This window comes from Populus euphratica, unplaced genomic scaffold (assembly GCF_000495115.2).
Source record: "Populus euphratica unplaced genomic scaffold, PopEup_1.0 scaffold1.1, whole genome shotgun sequence".
NCBI lineage: Eukaryota > Viridiplantae > Streptophyta > Magnoliopsida > Malpighiales > Salicaceae > Populus > Populus euphratica.
In genome coordinates this window covers 5,068,657-5,092,243 of record NW_011499845.1, presented here as the reverse complement: position 1 = coordinate 5,092,243, position 23,587 = coordinate 5,068,657, and the positions used below count along the sequence as shown (strand labels likewise).

At 33.7% G+C, this 23,587-nt stretch overlaps 2 protein-coding genes, 1 long non-coding RNA gene and 1 other non-coding gene across 11 annotated transcripts; 2 read left to right on the top strand and 2 right to left on the bottom strand.

Annotated features, from left to right (window-relative positions):
• Window positions 1–36: 36 nt before the first annotated feature.
• Window positions 37–110, top strand: TRNAI-AAU (transfer RNA isoleucine (anticodon AAU)). Its single transcript has one exon. It is a non-coding gene; the product is annotated as a tRNA-Ile (tRNA).
• Window positions 111–1,968: 1,858 nt separating this feature from the next.
• Window positions 1,969–5,422, bottom strand: LOC105123617 (transcription factor bHLH30-like). 3 transcript variants are annotated; one of them, XR_841894.1, is made up of 3 exons: window positions 4,225–5,421; window positions 2,436–3,340; window positions 1,969–2,348 (listed from the first exon to the last, which is right to left on the bottom strand). XR_841894.1 is itself a non-coding variant. In XM_011023305.1 (3 exons), exons 2-3 carry the CDS (start codon window positions 4,798–4,800, stop codon window positions 2,858–2,860), a joined length of 1,059 nt encoding a protein of 352 aa, XP_011021607.1. In that variant the 5' UTR covers window positions 4,801–4,816; window positions 4,989–5,422; the 3' UTR covers window positions 1,991–2,857. The 3 variants fall into 3 exon arrangements, 2 of the variants coding, with proteins under 2 accessions (XP_011021607.1, XP_011021594.1); XM_011023305.1 differs by having other exon boundaries at window positions 1,991–3,340; window positions 4,225–4,816; window positions 4,989–5,422; XM_011023292.1 differs by having other exon boundaries at window positions 1,991–3,340.
• A 7,654-nt stretch (window positions 5,423–13,076) lies between these two features.
• On the top strand, window positions 13,077–22,619 carry LOC105123590 (uncharacterized). 6 transcript variants are annotated; one of them, XR_841887.1, is made up of 6 exons: window positions 13,079–13,473; window positions 14,020–14,145; window positions 14,245–14,304; window positions 14,829–14,916; window positions 16,786–16,841; window positions 22,233–22,619. It is a non-coding gene; the product is annotated as an uncharacterized LOC105123590 (long non-coding RNA). The 6 variants fall into 6 exon arrangements; XR_841884.1 differs by lacking the exon at window positions 22,233–22,619 and having other exon boundaries at window positions 13,080–13,473; window positions 16,786–17,050; XR_841888.1 differs by lacking the exons at window positions 16,786–16,841; window positions 22,233–22,619 and having other exon boundaries at window positions 13,080–13,225; window positions 13,340–13,473; window positions 14,829–14,977.
• LOC105123609 (Eukaryotic aspartyl protease family protein) lies at window positions 19,985–21,640 on the bottom strand. Its single transcript, XM_011023280.1, has one exon. It carries the CDS (start codon window positions 21,587–21,589, stop codon window positions 20,129–20,131), a length of 1,461 nt encoding a protein of 486 aa, XP_011021582.1. The 5' UTR covers window positions 21,590–21,640; the 3' UTR covers window positions 19,985–20,128.
• Window positions 22,620–23,587: the final 968 nt, after the last annotated feature.

The following is a 23,587-nucleotide window of genomic DNA, read 5'->3' as shown; positions in this document are numbered from 1 at the left end:
ATTATAATTTAATTAATTCGTAGCCGACCATCAATTGGCCTATTAGCTCAGTTGGTTAGAGCGTCGTGCTAATAACGCGAAGGTCGCAGGTTCGAAACCTGCATGGGCCATAACTTTTTAAAATAGAGATGATTTATTACTGGGCCAGTCCTGTAGTTTCTCCAACATAACAGGCCCAATCCAACTTCTATCTATCTTAAAACCATCTTGATAAGCCGAACAAATAAAGGCGGTTTTTTTTGGTAATTTAAATTTTTTAAAAATAATATTATTTGAAAAATATTTGATAAAATATTATAATTTGATATTATAGCGCGTGATATCCACTAAATATTATGCACTATATTGATTAAAATTTAAATAAATAAAACATAAGTAACATACAAATACTCTCATCTCTCTTAAAAAAACCAATCGACTTCCTCAAATATCTTTTAAAAAACATATTAATAATTTAGATTATATTTTTAAAATAATTAAAAATCAAACTTATTATAGTGTTTAAGCAATTGATGTTTTTTTTTTTTGGACTGCCACCAACTCTGTTATCATTACCGTAATCATTCTTATAACCTCATAAGCAATGTACTATTAATTTTAATTTGTTTTTGCTTTGGCTGAATTCAAATAATTATTTAAGTTAAAATTAAGATTTATGATGAATTTACTTTTTTTTTAAATTAATGATAAATTAGCTAAAAATATATTTAACTAGAGTTTATTTGATACACCTAAATATAAAAATAAATTGAATTAATAATGAATTAATTATTTCAATTAATAATATGTTGAGTTTAATTTAGGTTAATTGTTGAATTAAAATTTTTGTGTATATTATGGTAATCGACTAATAATTTTGTTAAATATGAATAGACATTCAAGTAATAGAACATAAATATTTGTTGAATTATGTCGAGTTATATGTTTCACTGAATTGTTAATAAATTGATTAATTTAATATTTTTTCTAAATTAAATTAATTTACTCTAAATTTTCATCTGATTTAATGAAATTGAGCATGAAAAATATTAATTAATAATATATCATAAATTATATTTAATTTTTTTTATTAAGTTTGCATTAACATTAAATTTTAGAAATTTAATTGATTTTACTATGAATTTTATCAATCATGGGTTGAAGTAATGTAATATAAAAAACTAGGATGGAAAAAAAAAAGAATAACAAATAGGGGTGCCAATAAAATTACTAATATCATGATGTGTCATGTTTATAAAATCCGAACCATTATCATGAAATCTAAATAATAATGATTTGTAATTGTTAAAAAAAAAAAGTAAATTAAAAGCATATCAAATTATAGAAATGAAATCTTCATTATTAATAACAAGTCATGATTTGTATTTTATAGATATATACAATAAAACATATATGCAACAAATTATTAAGCCATGCAACTGTTATTTTTGCATGTCTGTCTTAATTATTACTTGTGCAATAATATTTGAGGTATACATATTTTCGCAATGCTCATCATGCATATAGAAAACACAAAGTTGGGTTTTTTAAAACTGAAACTTGATGTATGCAGACTAGCAACCATAGGTCACATAGACTATCGAAATTGGATTTGGATGTGGGGTTAATGTTTTTTCAGAAAAAAAAAATCCCTGATCCACAATTAATCCATTCCATATCTATATATTTTTTATTTATTAAGCAACTAATTTAGTTATTAAAAACATGGCTAAGCAGGAGAAGAAAAAAATAAAATTAACATCAGATAACTTAAAGTACAAATATAAATCAAGCAAACTAACTCATTAAAAATAAATAAATCAAGCAAGGGTAAATCTACGAAAGAAATCTAAAATGATGCAACTAAATTCATTTCTTCCTGACCAAATAATCCGCTATATAATTTCTTTCTTTATGAATATATGTGTAGAATTCACGAGAGAAAATTAAGGTTTTGCATTATTCGACAAACCATCGACCATTGCAATATGTCTTCCTTGAACTTCATAACTAAACACATCAATTCTAGTTGAAACGAAAACAAGCAGCACAAGAAAGAAGGAACTCAAACACAACAAGTACGTATTACTAATAAGTGTAGTGTATGCACATCCCCTGAGTGGCTAAATTGGTCCCTTTACTCTTTGTGACCCACAGAACATGAATGCAGCATTAGGGTTTTTCTTTTCTTTTCCTTTTCTTGTTACCCTTGAGAAATTAAAACAAGATCCGGAGATGACTGAAGCAACAATATTGTACTGCCAGGAAGAAGGAGGTGGTGGTGGTGTTCAGTAGGGACGGAGCACATGACGGGAAAAACATCGTCACCAGGCATCATATATGATGATCCATAATTAAATTCCACCAAACTGACGACAGAGTGAGAATATAAACAGGTTAATACTTTGTTAGCAAGCTAAAAAACAGCTACGAATCTTTTTCGTAGGAAGAGAAACCTTATATTAAAACCTTTGTTAGAAAATATATGTGGTCTAGCTTCCTCTTTGATCCTGATTAATTTGAATACAACTTAATACATCCATCCTCCTTTCTGCCACCATTTCTTTGTTGTCTAGTGCTTGCCCTTCTCCTCCCTGTGTGATTTCTACCGACCCACCCCTTTTCTCTCTCTGCACTAACATCCGACAGCAAAATGGGAAGGTAACCCCACCAGGCACCAGCCCGCAATATATCCATTCTCTCTTCTCTACGTACACCATATTATGTAGTGATGCAAGTCCAAAAATACACACCAATATACCATCATTGCCTCTTTGTTCACCGGTAAAAACTACACAAAACACACCAAAAAAGACACACCCACAAGCAAAAAAAAAAAAAAAAAAACAGGAAAGGTACTCATGGTCTCTTAGTAAAATTATAGAGACCTGTGTTGTTGTTGAAGGATATTGATATTTGTTCTTTGTCTCTTAACACTTCCTGAAGAAGACTCGTCACCACCTGTCTTCTCCATAACCGATTTCAGTGCTTCTTGAATTGAGCTTATAGAATATTGCAGTGGTTGCTGTTGCTGTTGATGATCATTGCTATCACTTGATGAATCTTCTTCACCAGCAATGAACAAAACATTCTTTACACGTCCGCCAAGTGTCGTGATCTCAGCTTTTAATGTTCTTAAACGCAAAGCTTTCAAGGTTTTTATTAGGTCAGGCAAGAGATCAGACCTATCTTCGCAGCAAAGTGATGCTTTGAGCACAAATTTACCATCTTCATCAGCTGTATCCACTGTTAGCTCATCCATTTCAGTTGGTACTGGACTTGTTTCGGCTATCAAAGAAGTCTGGCGTTTTAACTCTTTAACATGTTGGATCACTTCTGCTAGCAGTGAAGCTTTGTCTGTCTGGGCCACAAACAAGGGAGAAGAATCAGTTTCATGCACGTTAAAGTTTGTACTTTGCTCATAAAAAAAAATGAATTACAAGAAAAGGAATCAAGCTATAATGATCATTTTGTAGGTTGAAGGGCAAGCAAACATAAATTATTACATGTAAAAATTAACTGTCTTTCGGTGTTTGAAAAGAAGAGATACTTTGGGGATATGAAGTTCTTATTCGTTCTTTTGATGCATGACTCAGGCAGGCATGAAAGTAGGTTTCACTGATGGTGGGGTTTTGAAAGAGGATTAGGGCACGGGGTATCTATAAGTGACTGACAAGAATGCTAGTTTTGTCTGTCTTTATATCTTTTCATTCTCTACTTAATTACTTTGACTGGAAACCGGCAAGAAATTTCCATGGAAGCTTTTCAACATCTCTTTGGTTCCTCTTTATCGTATCAACTTAGCGACATTAACGCTTATTCCCTTTTAGTTTTTCTTTTCTTTCCTCGGAACTAGCACAAGTCCCAGAAGGAGAATACACCAAAAGAAAAGAAAAAACAATAGGACGTAGCAGTGTTCAAAGGATGAAAACAAAAGGATAAGCTAACAAGAAAAAAACGTAACTGCCTTTCTTATATCTAAAAGGTGAATATATTGTGTTTTGGTGGCATCTATATTATCAGACCAGCCATCTAACTAGAATCTTCAGCAAGATTGACAAACATCTTTAAAAGAAAAAACTACTTGTTTTACCACAAAACAAAATGACGCTACATAATTATGCATTTTTTTAATATATAAAAGAAGACCATGCTGTTTTATTTAAGGTTTTGATAATTCATATGTTAAATTAACACTTCTGTGTAGGTTTTCAAAATTTGGTGATGATATACTACGATACTTACTTTGGTCGTGCTGGGTAGTAAACTACGTAGCTTGGCAAGGTGGTTGTTGATTCTCTCTCTTCTTCTCCTCTCAGCCTCACTGTGACTTTTAGAAGCAGCAAGAGCCTTAGCATCCATGATTTCTTGAGCAGTCATCTTGCTCAACTCAGCTTGCAACCCGAAAGGAGCTGAACCGGGTTGAACCACTGGTCCAAGAGTTTCAGATATAATCCTAAGATGATCACTTGATGTACCATCATAAGCAAACTGAAGGGAAGGAGATCTTCTATTGAATAAACCCCCATATGAGGAAGGTATTGGAGGAGGGATAAGAAATGGGTCATGGTCACGAACTGGGTGATTTGAAGTGAAGTGATCCGGGTTAAAAGAGTGGGCTGGAGGGAGAGGCCATGGTAAGATCGGTGAAACTTCAGGGAAAATCAATCCTGATCCTCTTGCTCCTCCATAGAAATCACTGCTTTGTTGTTGGTGGTGCTGTTGCATTTGTTGGTGGTATTGAAAAAGTAGCTGCTCTTGGTAGTTTTGGAGGTTATGGATTGTTTGCTCTTCTTGGTCTTCTTCTTTAAGTCCACACATATCTCTCTCTGTCACTCTACAGAAAAAAAAAGATGGAAAATTCTATTGCTATGAAATTGTAATCATATTGATCACTTCCTTCTAGCTGCGGAGATATATGAAAAGGGGGAGGGGGGGGGGGAGTACTGAGTTTTACTTTTCAACTGGGAGAAGAAGCAAAAATAGAACACAAGGAGATAGAGACAGACCTTAATTCCTTTGATATGTTCTTATGTACTGAGATGGATATATGGAATTTTCAGTACTCTAGACTCTTTTATCTTTGGTGGTGGTGGTGGAGATGGTAAGGGAAAAGCCGAAGAAAGAAAGCAAGTTTCAGGCTTCTCTCTCTAGCTATATATCAAAATGAATGACTCTCAATATCTCTTTCACTTGGGTAGGTTTTCTTTTGGATGGAACAGCCTTTGTGGAAAGGATGTGGTGATGACCCTTTATATTCTAAACTTCAACCATGTAAGCTTTCCTTTTTCTTTGGTGTTTTGTTGGTATCTTTTTGGTTCCTTTGTTGTTTTATGCTTTACTTCTGTGCTGATCTGCACCTCTTTCTCTTTCCCACCACTCTAAATATATAGACTCTGTAAGTACTGCTTCGTCTCCTTTCCTTTCTTCTTACGGCATTCTCCACCCATCCATCCCTGTAGCCATCTGGGGTGGGCGGGGGGTATCTCTTTATTTATTTATTTATTTTATACATGTAATATATATATAGCCCATGTAAAATATCATTATTTTGTTGCTTTGTGATTGGTTCAAACTGTATAATTACACTCTGTGCAAGTGCAGTTAATTAGAGAGAGTGACTGAGTGAGTGGGGGGGAGATGGGAAACACAAAAACAAACACAGTGGTTAACACAGATTGTCGACCGACCAAAGACCGAAAAGGCTGATAGTTTTTTTTTTTTTTTTGATAAGCAAAAAGGCTGATGGTATCATCATGATAAAAGGCTTAGCTATATATATCTATATATATGAGTGTGTGTGTCTGTGTGTATAAACCCTGTCCTCTTTTTTTTTTTTCTTTCTTTTTTTGGCAATTAAACTTTTTTAATTAGTAGTACTACAGATTAGCAGTAGTAATTTTTTTAGGCTAGCTGATGACTTTATAACTTTGATTAATTACCTCGACCGGTCAAGCCTCCCACGTTCTTCCATATTTCCACGCCACCCTTTCTGCTTCCCCAAGACCACGTAATCATTGTGTCTTCAAACACACTCCATCTCTTTCCTTCTCTGTCTAGCTAGGTTTGCTCTCCACTCCATAAGGTTCTTGGTTTCAGTTACGTGTATATTCATAGCTGTTATCGGTCCTTTTGAAATTTAGAGGAGCCCTTTTCAGTTCTGGTAGGTGTAGGAGAATATTAGGGTACCTGTATATTTTGATAGTGATAAATGGGGCCGGGTCAGGGTGGCTCCTTTTCTCTGGGGCATTTTGGAAAAGAAATTTGCTATGTGATTCAGTTCTCTTCATACAGTCCTTGCGTGGCTGCTGGTGCATTCCCTTTTCATACATATATGTGTGTGTGTATCAACTTGTGTAATGTATCCACATCACTGTGTTTTGTTTGAGGAAAAATTCAGAGCACCCTTAATTTATAATTAAGATTACAAGGATATCAGTTCTTAGAAGATAATAATACTAATTGGACTAATGATTTATCTAGGTTTCATTTACCTAGAGTCCATTACAGGGAATCTTAGGTCTCAGGTTTGCTATATTATATACTCTAGTTGGTTAAAAGATTTTGTTTGGCGTTGTTGAGCTTCTCATGAGTTCATGGTTTGATTTCTTTACTATATTTTTGGAGGCATATTGCTTGAGTGAGTGCGATATATCATCACTGTCCATTGTCCAACATTAATACCATATTTATGTCTCAAAATGGGGTTTGTTTAATTGGAGTACAAATGTAAACTGTGTTAGTTGTTGCTGGTGGTAACATTTCTCAATTATAACTTTCAAACGCCAGAAGCACGATGGAATAATAGATGTTTCTAATCACTTTTTAAATGCGTGGGCACGCCAATCTAGATCAGCTTCTAATCACTCACTGCTGTCTCTTTATCCCATGCCACGAGCTCCAATTTTTTGCTGCCACTGGCTTCAAGCTGGTTGGGCCTAAAGAGGTTCAATCCTTCAGCTGAACCATTATGGGTTCACGTTAAAAAGAGCAAGAACGAAAACACAAAATATAATGTAATGTTTCTGTGCACTCGACCTGCAAGGTGGGGGTAATTACACAGTCAAATAAGCAGCCTGGGTCTCAAAAAAGTAACACAAAAATCATACAAGCAACCAGCCTTTCATTTCCCTTTTCAACACAAATAGTCTGGAGCAAGATACCGAGGAAGAGATTTTTTTCTTTTCTTTTCTTAACTGTTATATTCTAAATCGGCTTCTTTTTAATAACAGTTAGAAGAACATATATATTAAAAAAATGAATAAATCCCATCACAGACCAGCCATCAGCAACCCATTTCCCTTTCCTAATGCCTCCTTTTGGTTAATTGCTTTATCTTCATTCCCTAGCTACTTCTTAGGTACGGAAGAAAACACTCTTTACCTCTTCAGGCCTGTCACTAGCGGCCAGTAGCCACTACTTTCTTCCATATTGTGTTACTATTTGCTAGGGAAAGGAAAACTCAGAGAAGGGCTTTTAGTATTTTTTGGATCCAATGTAGTCACGCATGGTTGCTCTGGTCCCCATTTCTTTTATATACTTTTCATCTTTTGTAATATCACACATTTTTTAAAATGTGGTGTGTTTTTAAGTAGCTTATTCAAACTTCCGATGATAGCTGCTCCACCCACTAGCATAACCCACGAGACAACCCTTTTCGTGGGGTTATGATGACATCAATCCCACCCTATCATGACGTTTGTTCCTCTAGACATTAGTGCTCATGCTTCTACTTCATCTTTGCCTTAGCGTAGAAGGGCCTTTTGGCTTGTGATGATGAGTGCTGTTTGAATTCATTCGCATTTGGCACCAATGATTCCCCTGTCTCTTACCATATCATGCCAAGTCACAAACCAAAACAAGAGGAGGAAAAATCGAAGTCTTAATTACAAGATCTTTTCAGGTTGCAGATCTTCATCTTTTAAAATTATATTTTTCAGTATAAATTCTTATTTAAAAGGATCAAAATTGTCCTTGAAATTAGTAAAATATCATGCCTAAATGACATGAGTCTCTCTTGTTCTTGAGCCCAAGTAAATTATTAAACCCAATATCTTTGGATTAATTACACGCTGAACTTAACACATTAGTATCCATCACAAACTCTCATCTTATTGAGGTTTGCTTTATTATCATTGGATAAATTGGAAACTACCATTATCAATACAAGCATCAAGCTAAAATTAAATCATTTTATCATTACCAGCTAACACTATAAATCCATGATTAACCACATCATGCAGCTTATTATCTTTAACACGGTAGTTAACAATTCACAATCATATACTTCCAGCCCTGAAATAGTATCTTACGGTACAAGGCTGAAGCATTTGAGAGTATAAATGTTTTTTTATCATATTTTTCCACATGCTAAACTCCTGTGAATCAAAACATCATAACCATATGAACAGTAAGATATTGTTTTTATCTCTCAGAGATCCAATCCCAAGACGATCGGCACTTTTAGTATGAGTAATTATTAATCATCTAACGTTACACAACTTATTACCTTCCTCTTTCCCTGACAACAAGAAGGATCGCAATTTCTTTTTAATTGTTGTTGCTGTCATAGCATAAGGAACAAAGACAAATAGTGAATGGACAAGTTACTTAGAATTGATTTAATGAAGCACAACCTACCTCCAATTCATGGATAAAAATCTACCCTTCCACAAAGCCAATGTAGAGTCGATCTTATGGAATATAGGTTTCCACATCGAAAGTTCTACATGAGCTTGCACCAATAGGAAGGCTTAGACATTTGAAAAGAAGATCTTCCTGCTTGCATCAAAGAATTCCAGATGTGTAATCACAAATCTGATCTTTTATATCAACACCAATAAGACTACTTTTAGAGTTATTCAGACCTGACACTAATTCAAAGCATAAAAAGATGCAATTACTATTCCGCATACTGTATAAAGGAGCTGAACGACTGAAGATTAGCATATCATCCGCCAGACTGAAGGTGAGACAGCATAAACTCATCATGTCTTGTTTAGTTATCAATTTTAAATGGTAAATTGGACGGCATGTTTACTAGGCACTTGCTGAGTATAGTTTACAAAGTTTATACTAACTTTTATATTGTAAGAAAAATATATGGTTAAATTAATCCGACGTAGTGGACATATGGTATTATAGAGAATTATATATTAATTAATGAAATCGTATGCTATTTAGAACTGACATGAGTACATATCAATTTCAGCCCAAACTCAATTTTTCTATATTTATCTGATATACTTAAAACTCATTTATGCAGTATATCATTTGTCAATTAAATAGACAATATTATGTGTAATTGGCATGTAAGATAAATGATATAGAGCCAGGAGGCCCATAACCCATGGAATAGAAAGGTGCAAGCTCGACTCTAATATTATGGTATCAAAACCTAAACGTCTAGTTTGTGTACTTACTAATAACAGGGGTGTCGAAGATCCTCTCCATAATTTACATTATAAATTTCACTAAACATATTATTCAACTAGTTTTTACCTACCACTCCATTAGAATAAATGAAATCAAAGTATTTGCTAGATTCTTTCCGCAGCCTAAGCCAGGTTATATTTATATGACACTAATCATATGCACCTCGATAATACCAACTTTTGTGGACCGTTGCTCGTAAGAAGTTGGGACGTCAAGAATCACAGCAATAATTGAACGCTCAGGTTCATTAACGAGCTATAATGTCCTTGAATATTCCTTATGATCCAAGACGTGTGGTCCGTCAAATGTTTTTAAATAATTTACATACAGCAATCCTCCTACTCAATTTTTTTTTGATTGGGAAAATAAAATAAAATAAAAGGGCTGAAAAACTTCATATTTTTTTCCCGTTTTCATTACAGTTAGCTCCAGGTTTTGACCGTGCTCGGTTGAATTTGGATATGATATAATTATACAAGACGACGTTGATGGATTAATAGAGTTAATTATGAAATTAATTTTTATTGAAGAGAAACCCTAGGTTTCAGGACGAAATTAAACAGCTGGGACAAGCCCCAGCTTGCTATTTAGAAGTTCCCAAACTAATTTATGGTTCGGACTGAGAATATTGTGTGAGCTCCGACAGCAAGTTAATAGTATACAGTTTGTCCCGCAATCTTACTGATGAAATTAAAGTCCTGTAAGTTTTGGTGGCACCAAGCATGGCAAAGATACGTAAAATCTTTAGTACATAATAATGCTCTCCAACTCTTAGAGACGGTTTTTTTTTTTATTTTAGAATTATTACACATGGTTTACTCCTTGTTCTAGCTACTGTACTCACTTTACACTAGCTAGTGTACTCACTTTACACCCCAACTGGCCCGTTAATTTACCTTTCTCAACTCTCCATCTATCAAACCAGTTTCCCGGTACAAAACTTCTTGTAATGCACAAGACAAAAGGGCACTCATGCCTTCCACTAAAAGGTTAAATGGATTCTCAACAAGCTTATCGGGGTCTTCAAAAGGTAATGTATTTATAGTCCCTCTTACATTTGAAGCCACGCGCAGGTAGATTCATGAAATTGAACCCCGGAAATCTCACCTTTTTTATTCAGGTTTCTTCAGTTTTTATTTTATTTTTTGCTGATTCATTTTATTTCCACTCGCTTAAAACAGCTAGCGGCAACATCACAAGCAAGGTTACCAGCGCTATGCTAGATAATCAGACGTTCCAAAAAGCACTTTCATGCACGTAAGTATATGTCTGTACAATTGTATACACATGGCTCAGAAAGGTTCAAGAAGAGTAATTAGAGCAGGAAACACGATGAAGTGACTCAAAGCCTGGTTCCTTGCTGCTAAAAAAATCAGCTTTCAAATTTATCAGTAAACTTTTCCGTAAAGTTTACTGCCACGAACCTATGCTACTGTAACATTATGCGAGCCTCAACTAGAGAAGTCCTGTTGCATTAAAAAAAAAAAAAAGTCTAGACTCCCAATCCACCAACTTGGAATTCGAGAACAGTAAAAGAACCATTACCAGACAATTAAACAGAGATTTTCATCTTCTTCTTGTTTTTTTATAAAAAAAAGGAAAGAAGAGAAAAGAAAGAAACCGGCGAGAATGTCAATTTAAATCAAGCCTAACAAGACATCATCGAGGCAGGGTACCAGTGGTAGTGGACCTAGACTAGGAATCACAATGCCACTGGTAACTATTAGATCTTTATGTCCTTGAAAAAAGTAGAAAAGGATCAAAATAGTCTACATGATTAACAAGTTTTGGACGGTCAAAGAAAAAAAAAGAGAGTTTCTGGCTTTAAATCAGGAAGATCTTTCCATGGGACCAAATAGAATCTAATCAAAGCATTCCCTCAAGATCTCACAAAATTCAAACTTCTCTAGCATGCCTTAGCAACACAAGCTTCTTCTTCTTAATTTTGGCAATAATCGAGTGATAACACAAGTAGCCCTAATCATGGATGAACAAGGTATATTTCGTTGTCTGGTAGGAGATATATTACCAGTCCCTTTTCTTTTCCAGAGTCAAAAATAACACCCGTATTTTCAAGGAATTGTGTCCCCAAAGCGGGACAGTGCACTCAATTATACCTTTCACCCCCATGCGTCTCTTTCACTTGCAAGTACAGAAAATGGTCTGATTATCATTCTTCCAAAGCCGAAAGGTAAGCTGATTAGTCCCACTAAATCATATGAGATCAAAAGGAAGAAGCTTAATTAAAGCAAGATGTAGCTAATTGAAATATGGGAATCAAACTAGCTATTAATAATAAGCAGGTAGAAGACCATATATGTTGACTGTAACGAATTCCCTCATGTGTTGGGAAAGCTTTTAAAACCTTTTCCATTGATTGCTGAATGGCAATTAATATTTTTAAGTAATTGAGTAATCATTCCATTATCATCTTCACTGTTGAACTTTCTTTTTTAACCAATATTAATGAAATTAATTAGCTGGACCCAACACTGATTTAAAATAAAGGAAACTGGATAACTACTGTGTAACCTTTTTTGTTAGTCGTGGCTTTATTTTGTTTTCAACTGTTACAACTTACAATGACCCCTTGTGAGTCGCTGTAGTTTTATCTTACCACAGGATACAAAATAATAGATATCCAGGCACACTATTTATTTCTGCGTTTAATAAGAAAATCGATTTTTTTATTTCAAATTAATTTTTTATGGACACCATTTATTTCTTTTTTAAATTTATATAATCATTTTACTGGATAAAATAATTTTCGCATTCTGGATATGCCTTGTTAAGGCCTTTTATCCTTCCTTTTTTCTCATAGATGAGTGATTTAAAAAAAAAAAAAAGTGCGCGCGTGTAATACCATGTTTGAAAGAGTTATATTTCCATGGAAGCTCCGAGTCAAACTTGCAAACGCACAAAAGAAAGGAACCTATCGTTCCAGCTACTTCTTTTATAAAAAAAATAATCGTGTGAAACTGTGTTGGTTCCTGTAGATTTATTTATATTATTTAGGAAAGGGAATATAAAAAATGCTATGTTTTAATTAGGTTTAATTATTATTCAAAAATTAAAAAATCAAAGAATAAAAAGATATTTTTTCTACTAAATCCTGGTGCTACTTAAAAAAAAAAAATGTAAATGTAAATGTAAATTTTAGCTTCAACTGTTATGAAAAACAAAGAAAGCGAAGAATAAAACATAGCCGAAACCGAAATCCAAAACCAGCCCAATAGACAGCATAAGCCAGCGGCCCAGCCAAGTCCAGGTCTGGTCTGATAAACGACGTGTCGTTCAAGTCCATCCCTATTATCTCCTCGGAGTTGAATGATAAAGCATCCCCCCATATCAGTCATTTCACAGCCCAAAACCCATAAACAATAAACCAATAACACAAAATACACACACACACACACACTTCAAGTTTCATACCACCTCGAATATTAAAACTAGACATCCCGGCTAAGAAAAAAAAGTATTAAAAAAATATAATCGATAAATATTCAATTTATGAAAATATATTAAAAATTATTTTTGTTTTAAAATATATTAAAATAATACTTTAAAAAAATTATTTTTAAAATCAGTAAAATATAAAGACTTAGATTTAAAAAAAATTAAAAACACAATTGTATGCAATAACTAAATCTCCATCTTCACTCGTCTAATTCTCATTTAATTTTCTTTAAATTCTCTTTGTTTTCTAAGAAAATCAAATTAGATCCCCAATCCTCTAAAAATTATTTTATCTTTGGGCTTTGATTGATATAACTGATTGAAGAATCTGAACATGACTCGAAAGTCGCGGAAGGTACGGATTTCGTTAATTTCTCTCATCCTCATCCTCTTCCTCTTCAATTTTATTTTTTTGACGAGCACTCAAACTACTTGCTGCAATGAACTGGATTATTTTGAACCGGTATAGTGCTTAGCACAAGGTAGTTATCCCGGATTTAGAAACAATCATGGCCAAGTAAGAAGTAGAACAAGCATCTGCTGCGTTTAGGATCACACTGGAAGGAGATCGTATGCCTGCTCTGCTCCTCGCTTCTCAGTCAGGTATTAAGATTTTATCATGTTATACATTGCTTGTAGTGATTCACATAGAATATTATTGGTTTTTTCGGCAAGCTTGTGATTTCTAATTTGAAAAGCACTGCATGGGTAAGATGAGATTGAATAGAGCTACAAGCCTGCAAGAGTAATTTGGATAATAAGTCGTCTTTCAATTAGGAAACAAGCTGACAAATATTAAAATAATAACCTTATTGAAGGTTTTTTCATTTTTTATGAAGAAATTTTGTTATTATCTTAATCATTTCTTTGGTAAGTTGATTTGTTTAGAATTGTCCTATCAGGGGTTAGTTTTCTTTTATTGAAACACGTTTAGTTACTGTGAAAATTTTTCATGTTTATGAAGGGGTGAAACACTAAATATTCTCGACACTGGAATACTTGGTGCTCATTTTTAATCCCAATTAAGAGGAAGAGCTACAGAAGTGGGCAAGGAATGTACTTTCAATTGCAATGTTTATGCTTTCTGTCCTTGAAATTCCATAGTTTATTAAGAGCATTGATGTTCTAAATCTCATGTATATTCTGTAGCTTGTAATTTGCATTGATGCCTTCAGAGCGAGAGTTAGTTGAGTTTGATGGTTTGTACCATCAGAGCAACTGGGTTTTGAGAAAATAGGAAGTCCAGCTCGTAGGACCTTGCCATTCTCACATCAGGTGCAGTTAGGTTCTGCAGTTTTATTTCGCTTCCAATTTTCCTTCACTGATGCATGGACTACTATGTTTTTTTTAATCAATTCTTTTTATGATTTACAGGTTACCACTGAAACCAACCTTGAGAAGATGGGATTAGAAATGCTTCATTCATGTAAACAGGTAAGATAGACCACACTATACATGTTAGTTGTCTATACAGGAAATAACTTTATATAGACTACCTCGGCATCCCTGATGTAATGATGTATATTTCAAGTCTCTGAATTTGCCATTTAGATTCACGAGGCAGTTTATTATTCTGTGGCTAATCACGAATGATCACTGGATATGCTCTTAAGCTAGTTGTGTTAAAGCATGTGAATTTGCTAGGTACTTGTATTTTTTTTTTTTTTTTATAAAGTAAGCACGGATACACATTTGTCAATTGATATTAAGTCTTCACTTGAACATTTCAAATACGGGGTGATCCTGCTATCATAGTATGCACACTAACCATTTGCCTTCAACTAATTTATCTCTATTGACATATATTGAGATTTTGGAACTGAACAATCACCTAGTCATATGCCTCGTTAAGCAACATCCTTCTTTACATTTCATCAGAAATTTTATTTAGGCATCATCTTGAACATGCACTAAAATTCATCTTTTAAAAATATTAATAACATTTTCCTTAATTGCAGGTTTGGTTGCATAACTTTGGATTGGGAATTCTGGTTATGATGTGGAGAAGGTCTGTGATGTTTCCAGCGGAGATCTGGCCTGTACCATGTGAGACTTTCCTCTGTTCATGTGTGTGTGTGTCTGTATTAAATTGTGTGAATTTAATTCTATCATTAAATTCATTTTTTTTCTTAGTTTTTTTTAATGATTTTAATGTATAAAAAGTAATTATTTAATATACTTTTAAACAAAAAATATATTAAAAAAATATCCCATATTACAATAACAAATAATCAGGATGCAGCATGCATCAAAATGCTTTTCTTAATATTGGTTATATATTTTTTTTAGAATTTGATATTGTGAAAGTAATTACTTTTTAATATTCTTTTAACTTGAAAATATATCAAGATAATATTTTATTTTATTTTTTAAAATTTATTTTTGATTTCAACACATTAAAATAATCTGAAAATTAAAAAATTAAAAATTAAAAAAATCAATTTTTTTCAAAATTATTTTTAAAAGGAGAAAATAAATAGATTCTTATTCTCATTTCAGTCTCTGTTATATTTACAATCCTTTATTCGGATCGATTTTCTTTCTTTGTTTTGTTTTTCCTTTTATTTATTTGTTTTTTAGGCAATGATGTGGGGACCCAAATCCACGTTGCTTTCCTGTGGATATGGCCTTTGTCTTGCGTACGGGCTAAATTTCTAACAGAATATATAAAATCCTCGTGCAGACTGTTTTTGGAGCCGACATATTTTTTAAGTTTTAATATTTTGGGCTTCAGTAATTAGTTTAAGGCTTTTAAAATGGGCTTTACTTGGCTTGTGATTAGCTCTCAAGCATTATGTCTTGCACGTATTCGCTTGAAAGAAAAGAGAGTCACAGAATGGTTACGACAGGAATCACTAACAAAACAAATGTAGAAAGACAAAAGTGTTATCGAATTTTTCAGTTTTTGTGATCTTTCAAACAAAAACTAAACTTAAAAAAAGTGACATTAAAAACTAAAATTAAATATGAGATTGTCACTTGATAATCATGGCATTACATGTTTGAAAGTATGTTTGAAATTGTGGTTACAATTGTTTTTTAAAATATTTTTTATTTAGAAATTATTAATTTTTTTTTAAAAAATTATTTTTAAAATTAATATATTAAAATAATTTTAAAATATAAAAATATATTAATTTAATATAAAAACATTTAAAACTTTTTTTAAAATGATTTTGAACCTAACCAAACACCAACACCAACACCGTACACATAAAAGATGAGATAAAAAATCTCCACGTCCCATGCAATGGCCCATCTCACAATATAGTTGTAATTAAACGAGGGGAGGGGAAGAGAGTGAGGGGAGCAGCCATGGCAGCTAAAACGAGTACAGAACCAGCTGTCAAGATGGGGGCTTCACTCCAGCTTCAGTAATTCCTCTCACATGATATTTCCCGGATTCTGCTCCCGTTGTCCTTCCATTCTCAACTCTCTTTTTTTTATTAGCCCCACTTTTCTCCTGAAGTGCAATAACTCTGTGCCATGGATGCTAGGCTTGTAAAGCTATCTCTTCAGCACGCAGACTCCTTGCATTGATCAAACTAAATAACAACCAAATCAAATCCAATCAACCTGAAACAAGTAATTTTATTGTGTTTTTCAGGTATCTATCTCTGGAATCCCGATTGGAATGCGTTTAGAAATGCACTCAAACAAACAAAAAAAATGTTTTTTAGGTATTTTTTATGGTTTTAATGTATTTATATGAAAAAAAATTAAGAAAAAATCTAACAATGAAAAGCATCATTACCAAAACCCTTCATCTTCGTAATGTTTATTTTAGATTAGGAAGCGAGGGAGTTTGATTACGAAGTGTAAAAGGAGATATAGTGATTAGTAAGATTTATCATTTTGGATTTAGGACCTTACGTATCGGCATTAACTTGTGCATCTATTTTGATATGTTTGCAGGACTTCCCATGGAAATATATAGTTCGCTATTTATTTCTGATCGCATTCACTGCTTGGTATGTATCCTCAATCCACAGGCCATTATATTCATGTGATTCAAATCAATTTACTTGTGGTCCTATCAAGTAGAGAAAATCACATTAAAGGGGAGTTACAGCCTAGAAAAGAAGAAACATCTGCGTTTTACATTTATAGTTGGGACAATGCCAGTATTAATTACAAACAAATATAAGAAATGGGGATGGATCCGAACAAAAAAAGAAAAAAGAAGAGAGATATTGATAATGCAAATTAAACCATGTTTTATTAAAATTTAATCTTTTCAAATTAATTATTTTTTATATTTTTAAATTATTTTGATGTGTTGATATTAAAAATAATTTTTTAAAAATAAAAAATATTATTTTAAAACAAAAAAACTTCAAACCACAATTACTATCATATTTTAAACACTCCCTTTATTCTAAAGACACATTTTGTCTTTTTATTTTTTATCAATTCGTAGCCCTTCACAACTTTTTATATAGATTATTTACCTGAGAAATCATCTCCATCGAGGTTTATATTATTCCTTCAATTTCCTATATTATGTACTAATCATCCATGTATTTATCTAATAAAATATGAATTAGAGTCGTATTTTGTCCATATATTCTTGTTTTTTTATAATTTTTTTTTATAAATTTTAACATTCTACTATATATTTTTAAGATTTTCATCTTTTCATTGAATTCTGTTAAATAATAAAACACGTGTAAAAAATATTTGCATTAATTGAAAAAATCATTATATATATACAGAGAGAAATGAATTGAAAAAAAACCCGTAAAATTTATCATAAAGTTTTAAAAAATACTATCCCTTGCCAAGCATTTAATATTAGTTTGAAAAATACCGTTAAAGTGTTAGGGACATCTTGTTTAACTCGAAAGGGACACCACGAGACTGTACAACGCTATTGTTTTCTTATTTAAAAGCGCTCCTTTATTTATTAATCACCGCTTTCATTTTTAAAGCAAAACACATCTATTTTAAATGGTATATTTTAAAACGACATTTTACTTGATGTTTTTTTTAAATATTCAAACAAGTACGAAAAATATCACCATTTCACGCGATTATTCAACTGTGAAACTTTCTTGTAGCCCAGCAGTACATATATTAAATATAAAACATCTTGCATGTTATTTACTAACTAGATTCTTGGCCGAATTGTGCCTTGAATTATATCATTTTTTTATAACCATCAAAAAATTATGAAGATATTAAGAAGTAAAGAACTCCTATGTATACTGGATAAGGAAGCTTAGTCTCTAATTAAATTAAATATCAAAGTACATAACTAAAAAAATACAAGCTTAAAATAAAAAATAAAAAACCCTGGATTCATCTCTTAAATTTAAGTTAATTTTTCAAATTTATATTTTATTAAATCTTATATCCGGCTCAATCAATATATAAATTTAATTTAATATTAAAAAATAAAATAAAAAATTAAAATATCAAATTAAAAAATTAAAAAAAGAGCAATAAAAATGAAATTGTTAAAAAAATAATTTTAAAAATAATCTCAAATCAAATAAGAAGCAAAATCTAAAGTAAAATAAGAAGCAATTAAAAGAATATTAACAAAATTTAACATATAAACTAAGTAAAAAAATAATAATTAAAGGATTGCTGTGAAATTCTGGGAGGTCCGGTGCAAAAATTAAAGAGGAAAGAAAAAAAGAAAAAAAGGAAAAGGAAAAGCCAAGTGGAACCCACTCAAAGGGAATTACACCACACTGGGAGGTTAGTGTCGCCTTGACGGTTTTAAAAACACCTACAAAGGCCATTTTTTACCACTATAAGTTGGCGCACTTGTTGCTTGAAAATAATGGGGCAAATTACTTGCTGGTATGTTTAACACCCTCACTAACTATTTTTTATAGTTATTAAAATATTAAATTGACTCTCATATTACTTGCTTATTAAAAAAACAAAAAAGAACAAAGTGAAAATGCAAATAAACCCCTGGAGACAAGCTAGAGAAGTGTTGATTTTAATGGCAACACAATCATTGAACTTTGTTATGAAAAATTAAATTTTGAAAATGCTCATTAATTCAAGTTAAATAATATTTTTACTTTAAAGGACAATTAAGTATTTTTACCCTAAATAATAATTTATAATACCATATATATGGATTTCTAGGATATGATGTTCGATATCATTTAAATGGAAATATAGTTCTGAGTTTATACCATATATATGAATTTTGGGATCTAAGCTATACGTGTTTGAAAAAGGTGCAAATGGAGATTGCAAGGTTATTAATTCAAATTACAGCCGAAATGGGTTGTTCGATTTTTTTTAGAGTCTGTTGGCAAAGAATCCAAGTTTAATTATAATTGCAGAAAAATAGCTAAATTTTAACTTTGACATATGTTGGGAGAAAACTTATATATTGAAATTTCATTTGATATATTTTTACGGTAATGGTTATTTTTTAAAATATTTATATTATATATATTAGAATTTTTATTTTTTTGAAATTTATTATTGACATTTGTATATCAAAATCAAAGATCAAGAAAATTTATTTTAAGCACATAAAAAATAATTTTTTTTAAAAAATAAAATATTTTTAAAAATATAAAAATCATCATACTTCTAGATAATATTTTTATTCATTTTTTGGAATCTCTGCTATACATGCAAATCAATCTTATTAATTTTTTTACTTATGCTCTCAGATAGTCTCTTTATTTATTTTTTGGAATCTCTCGTACACATCCAAACCAATCTTATTAGTTTATTTACTTTAGTTTTAGGTTCTGTTTGTCTGTAATTGATTCTTGAAATGAGGCTATCTTTTCACCTGCAGACAATGTTACTTGTATCTGTATCTAATATTATTTGAGGTTATTTGTTTTTATATTTTAAAAATATTTTTAATTATATTAATTCTTTAATATATTCAGGTTATTTAAAAATATTAAAGTTAAAAATAATTTTTTTAAAATAAAAAAATTAATTTAATTCATCACTGAAGAAAAAACACTTGAAAATCATATTCGCTGTTCATGTAAGAGAGTCTAACACAGGCACAATTCTTATATAAAAAAACTGCATTATATGAAAAGTCTTTTTTTTTTTTTTGTCACCATTAGCCTGTCTTCGTAAAGGAGGAAACATTGACTGCCCATTTTAAATAGACAAAAAATAAAATAAAATCGCATAATATCTAAAAACGATAATTAATATCAGGGGGTAGTATTTAACGACAGTTTATCACAAATTTCTCTGAAAAAGAAAAATAGGAAAGGGAAAAATTACGAAACGAAAGCGACCCCGTTTCGCATCACGAGACAGCACACCCGCGACGTGAAAAACCGAGCCGAGATTTGCCCCTATCAAACTCCAACAAAAATCCTTGTTGCATCAGATTCCCAATCACTGAAAACCCACCACTCTCCGCCTCGACGGGTTGAATCGCCAAACACTTGATTCCCTCGCTTATATCGATAAAATAATTCCTTGGCGGCGGCGAATACAGCGACTCACCACCGAGTTCCAAACTCAGTCTTGGAAATCTCGGTCTTGACACGCCCGTCACGTTCACACAAAGATCAAAACCACTCTGAGTGGACGCACCCCCTGGTGTTGGACTCGGTAGCTTCACTTCACGCTTAAACGCCGATAATATCTCACGGTAAGCCGGCTCTATTAAGAAAGTTAACGTCGTCCCTGAGTCAATAACTGTCCCGCCGTTACCTAACTCGTCGATTGACCACACAGAAGGGTCAATACGTAGTTTTACACCGTCAACAAACACTCCCTTAATGGCAATGTAGTAAAAGGTGGGGGCTTCAGGGTTAACTAACAACGGCGTGTAGCTCATCACGCTTTTATTATCCTTCTTAGAGGAAACGACGTCGCCGATCATGAGATAGCTGGTTGGAGGAGGTGAGAGAGTATAATCCATGAGGCAATAAGAGAAGCTGCGACCAAATCGACGGCCCAACTGAGAAGCAAACGAGATGGGCCCACGGCCTAAGCCCATTACGCCACTGGCCCCATTAAAACTCGACCGGATGAGACTCGGACCCGAGACATGAAACCCGCACCCGAATGCGATGTTCTTCAGCTTCATTTCTCTACCGGAGCTTGTATTTAAGGTCGTGGTTTCTTTGGAAAAAAACCCAGAAGTTTTGGACCCATCAGAGTAGACGTACTCGTATCTACAGGTGCTGTGAAGGCGAGTGTGGTTGCAGGGATTGGGGTTAGGATGAGGGACGAGCTGACACAGTGAGCTGAAACAGTGAGCTGGGGAGAAGGTGGTTGAATGGCGAGCGAGAAATGTGGATCCGGGTGGGTGGATGGAGCAGTTAGTCTTGCAAGCAGAGCATCTAAGCCAAGTGAGGTCGCTCCCGGTATCTGCAACGAGGAGGAGGGTTTGAGGTGGGGAGCCAAGGCGAATGGAGACAAAGTATTGGCCAGAGCCGGAGGAAGCTCCGGATATCAAGGGGGATTTGGAGGAGGCTTGACGGTGGTTTTGGTGGCGGTGGTGGCTGTGATGGAGAAGAGAGAGACGCTGGAGGTCTGAAGAGAGGGATTGGAGTGGGGTAGGAAATGGCGTTTTGTGGAGTAACGGGAGTTTAAGGTATTCCGTCGTGGAGGTGGAGAGATCCACGAAGGCGAGTAAAAGGAGGTGGAAGAGGAGGGAGAGAGACACCATTGTGCTGTGTAGCTCTGTGTGTGTGTTGTGTCCGTGAGAGAGAGGAAAGCAGACGCGTTGTTTGGATTTAAATGACCGTACCATAATTAAACTGGTGCCTGTTGCTGCTGCTGCTTCTTTTTTTTTTTAACAGCTGCAACTTTTATGGCAGTGGGAATAATTGGCTGTAACTTAATCCCTTTAGTTGTTTTGGAGTGATTAATTAGTTTGGATAGTATCACAAACAATTTAACAGTATCTTAATCAGCTTTTACCACCCTCCATGCAGCAATTTTTCCTCAAAATTCCTTCTTCCTTGAACGAATTTCCCCCTCTTTCCACCACTCTTTGCTTTATTACATTTTTCATAAAAAAAAAAACAGAGTCATTGTTTATGTGCATAAGAGTGCTATACGAGGCACCGCATCTAACAACATCAACGTAGTTCTTATGATTAATGGGCAGGCTTCTATATTGAGAAGTAATAAGATCCGATTGAAACTATGAGGGCTTTGCATGAAAAACAATTTTGTGATAACTATTTTAATAGGAAGTCTGGGTATTGCGTGAAGCTTTGCTTCTAATAAATTCGTCATGGTTTCATTGGATGAGGCGTTATGTTTGAAGGGAAAAAAAGAAGACGAAAAAACAACATAAAATTGACAGAGAGACTGAATCAGAAACAGAGAAATTGATTGTTCGGTTCATGAGACTACGAGGACTAATCGATTACTTCTGTTACTTACAGGGACTCGAGCTATAATTTAAGTCCAGCGTAAAAGGAGACACACAAGAGTGGAAAAGGGAGAGCTCGTGGGAGGCACAGAGCGACAGTAGTTCGGGGCTGGTGGGGCTGCCTTTCATTTCTTGGCATTGTTGCGCGTGACATTTTGTGGGATTTAACTGGTTAGGAAGCAAACCTTTAGATTTAGCATCCAATGATTCCCTAGCCATTTAACCAGCCTATAGGAAGTCGCCACATGGAAAACCCAGCTGGACTGTTCTTTTGTGATCATTTGTTGGGGGCAGAAGCAGGGAATGATGCGTCTGGTGGCATTTACGGAATTTCAGGGGGGAGACTGACCATTGCAGAGAATACACATGCATACCATAAAAGCTGCACTAGCCTGGACCTTTCTCGGTTTCTTTCTTTGGTTAGGCCTCGACAAATGATTTCATTTGTTCACATGCTGTTTTAACCGTGTCTACATGTAATTGTTTCTTCAATTTTTTATATTTTAAAATCATTTTAATATACCAATATAAAAAAAATAATAATTAAAAAACCCATCCCCTCCAAACATGCCTCCAAAACAAGCTAATGTTACAAAATAAAGGAAGGAATCTTCGGCTTTAGTGACGCTTCATGTAGTGGCCTAGTCATTCAACCTCACGCTAAGAACGAGCCCAGCACCCTAGCCCAATAAGGAAACCAGCCTTTTAGCTACAGACAATTCAGGGCCCCGTTTTCATTTCCTTTGTTTTTTCCCCCGACATCAACGACAACTTTAAAGCAACTAAATTATTCCTCTGAAGTTTTAAATATAAACTTCACAAATGCATTTACAAGCAAGGATTTTCTTGAATTTTCAGTATTTGAACTCCAAATAGTATATATATACCAACCAAATTTAAACGTACTATATAACTGATTCAATTTATTTTACTTATAAATGCATCTTGAGTACTTTGCTTTTGACGTTTTATGGACTTTTATTGCAATATTCAGATTCCAATACGAAGGAATCAGCATGCAGGTAGGTTGAATAAATGCTGATACATCTATGATGAATCTACGATAGATTGATTTGTTTGTTAAGTACAGATTTACCCCTCCCTCCCCTTCTCTCTCTAAGTATGTGCATGGAGAAGCACGTGAATAGAGAGACAACTCCAATTGCCTGTGTCTTCCTTGGCGGAACATTGCAGGGAACAGTGTTAGGAGATCCAAACATTCAAACACACACAAATTTACGTGGTTCGGCAACTTGCCTACTCCACGGAGCTACTGGTTTGTATTAATCAAGCTCAAAAGCAATACAAACAACAAAACAAGGAGGAGGAGAAAACTTCTCAACTCAACTCAACTCTCACCCTTAGCTC

Excerpts from the sequence above, each read along its gene's own strand:
- LOC105123617 (XM_011023305.1), bottom strand. The coding sequence starts at position 4,800 with ATGTGTGGACTTAAAGAAGAAGACCAAGAAGAGCAAACAATCCATAAC. Across the intron at positions 3,341-4,224 it reads TACTACCCAGCACGACCAAA|ACAGACAAAGCTTCACTGCT; the intron begins GTAAGTATCGTA and ends TTTGTGGCCCAG.
- LOC105123609 (XM_011023280.1), bottom strand. The coding sequence starts at position 21,589 with ATGGTACGGTCATTTAAATCCAAACAACGCGTCTGCTTTCCTCTCTCT.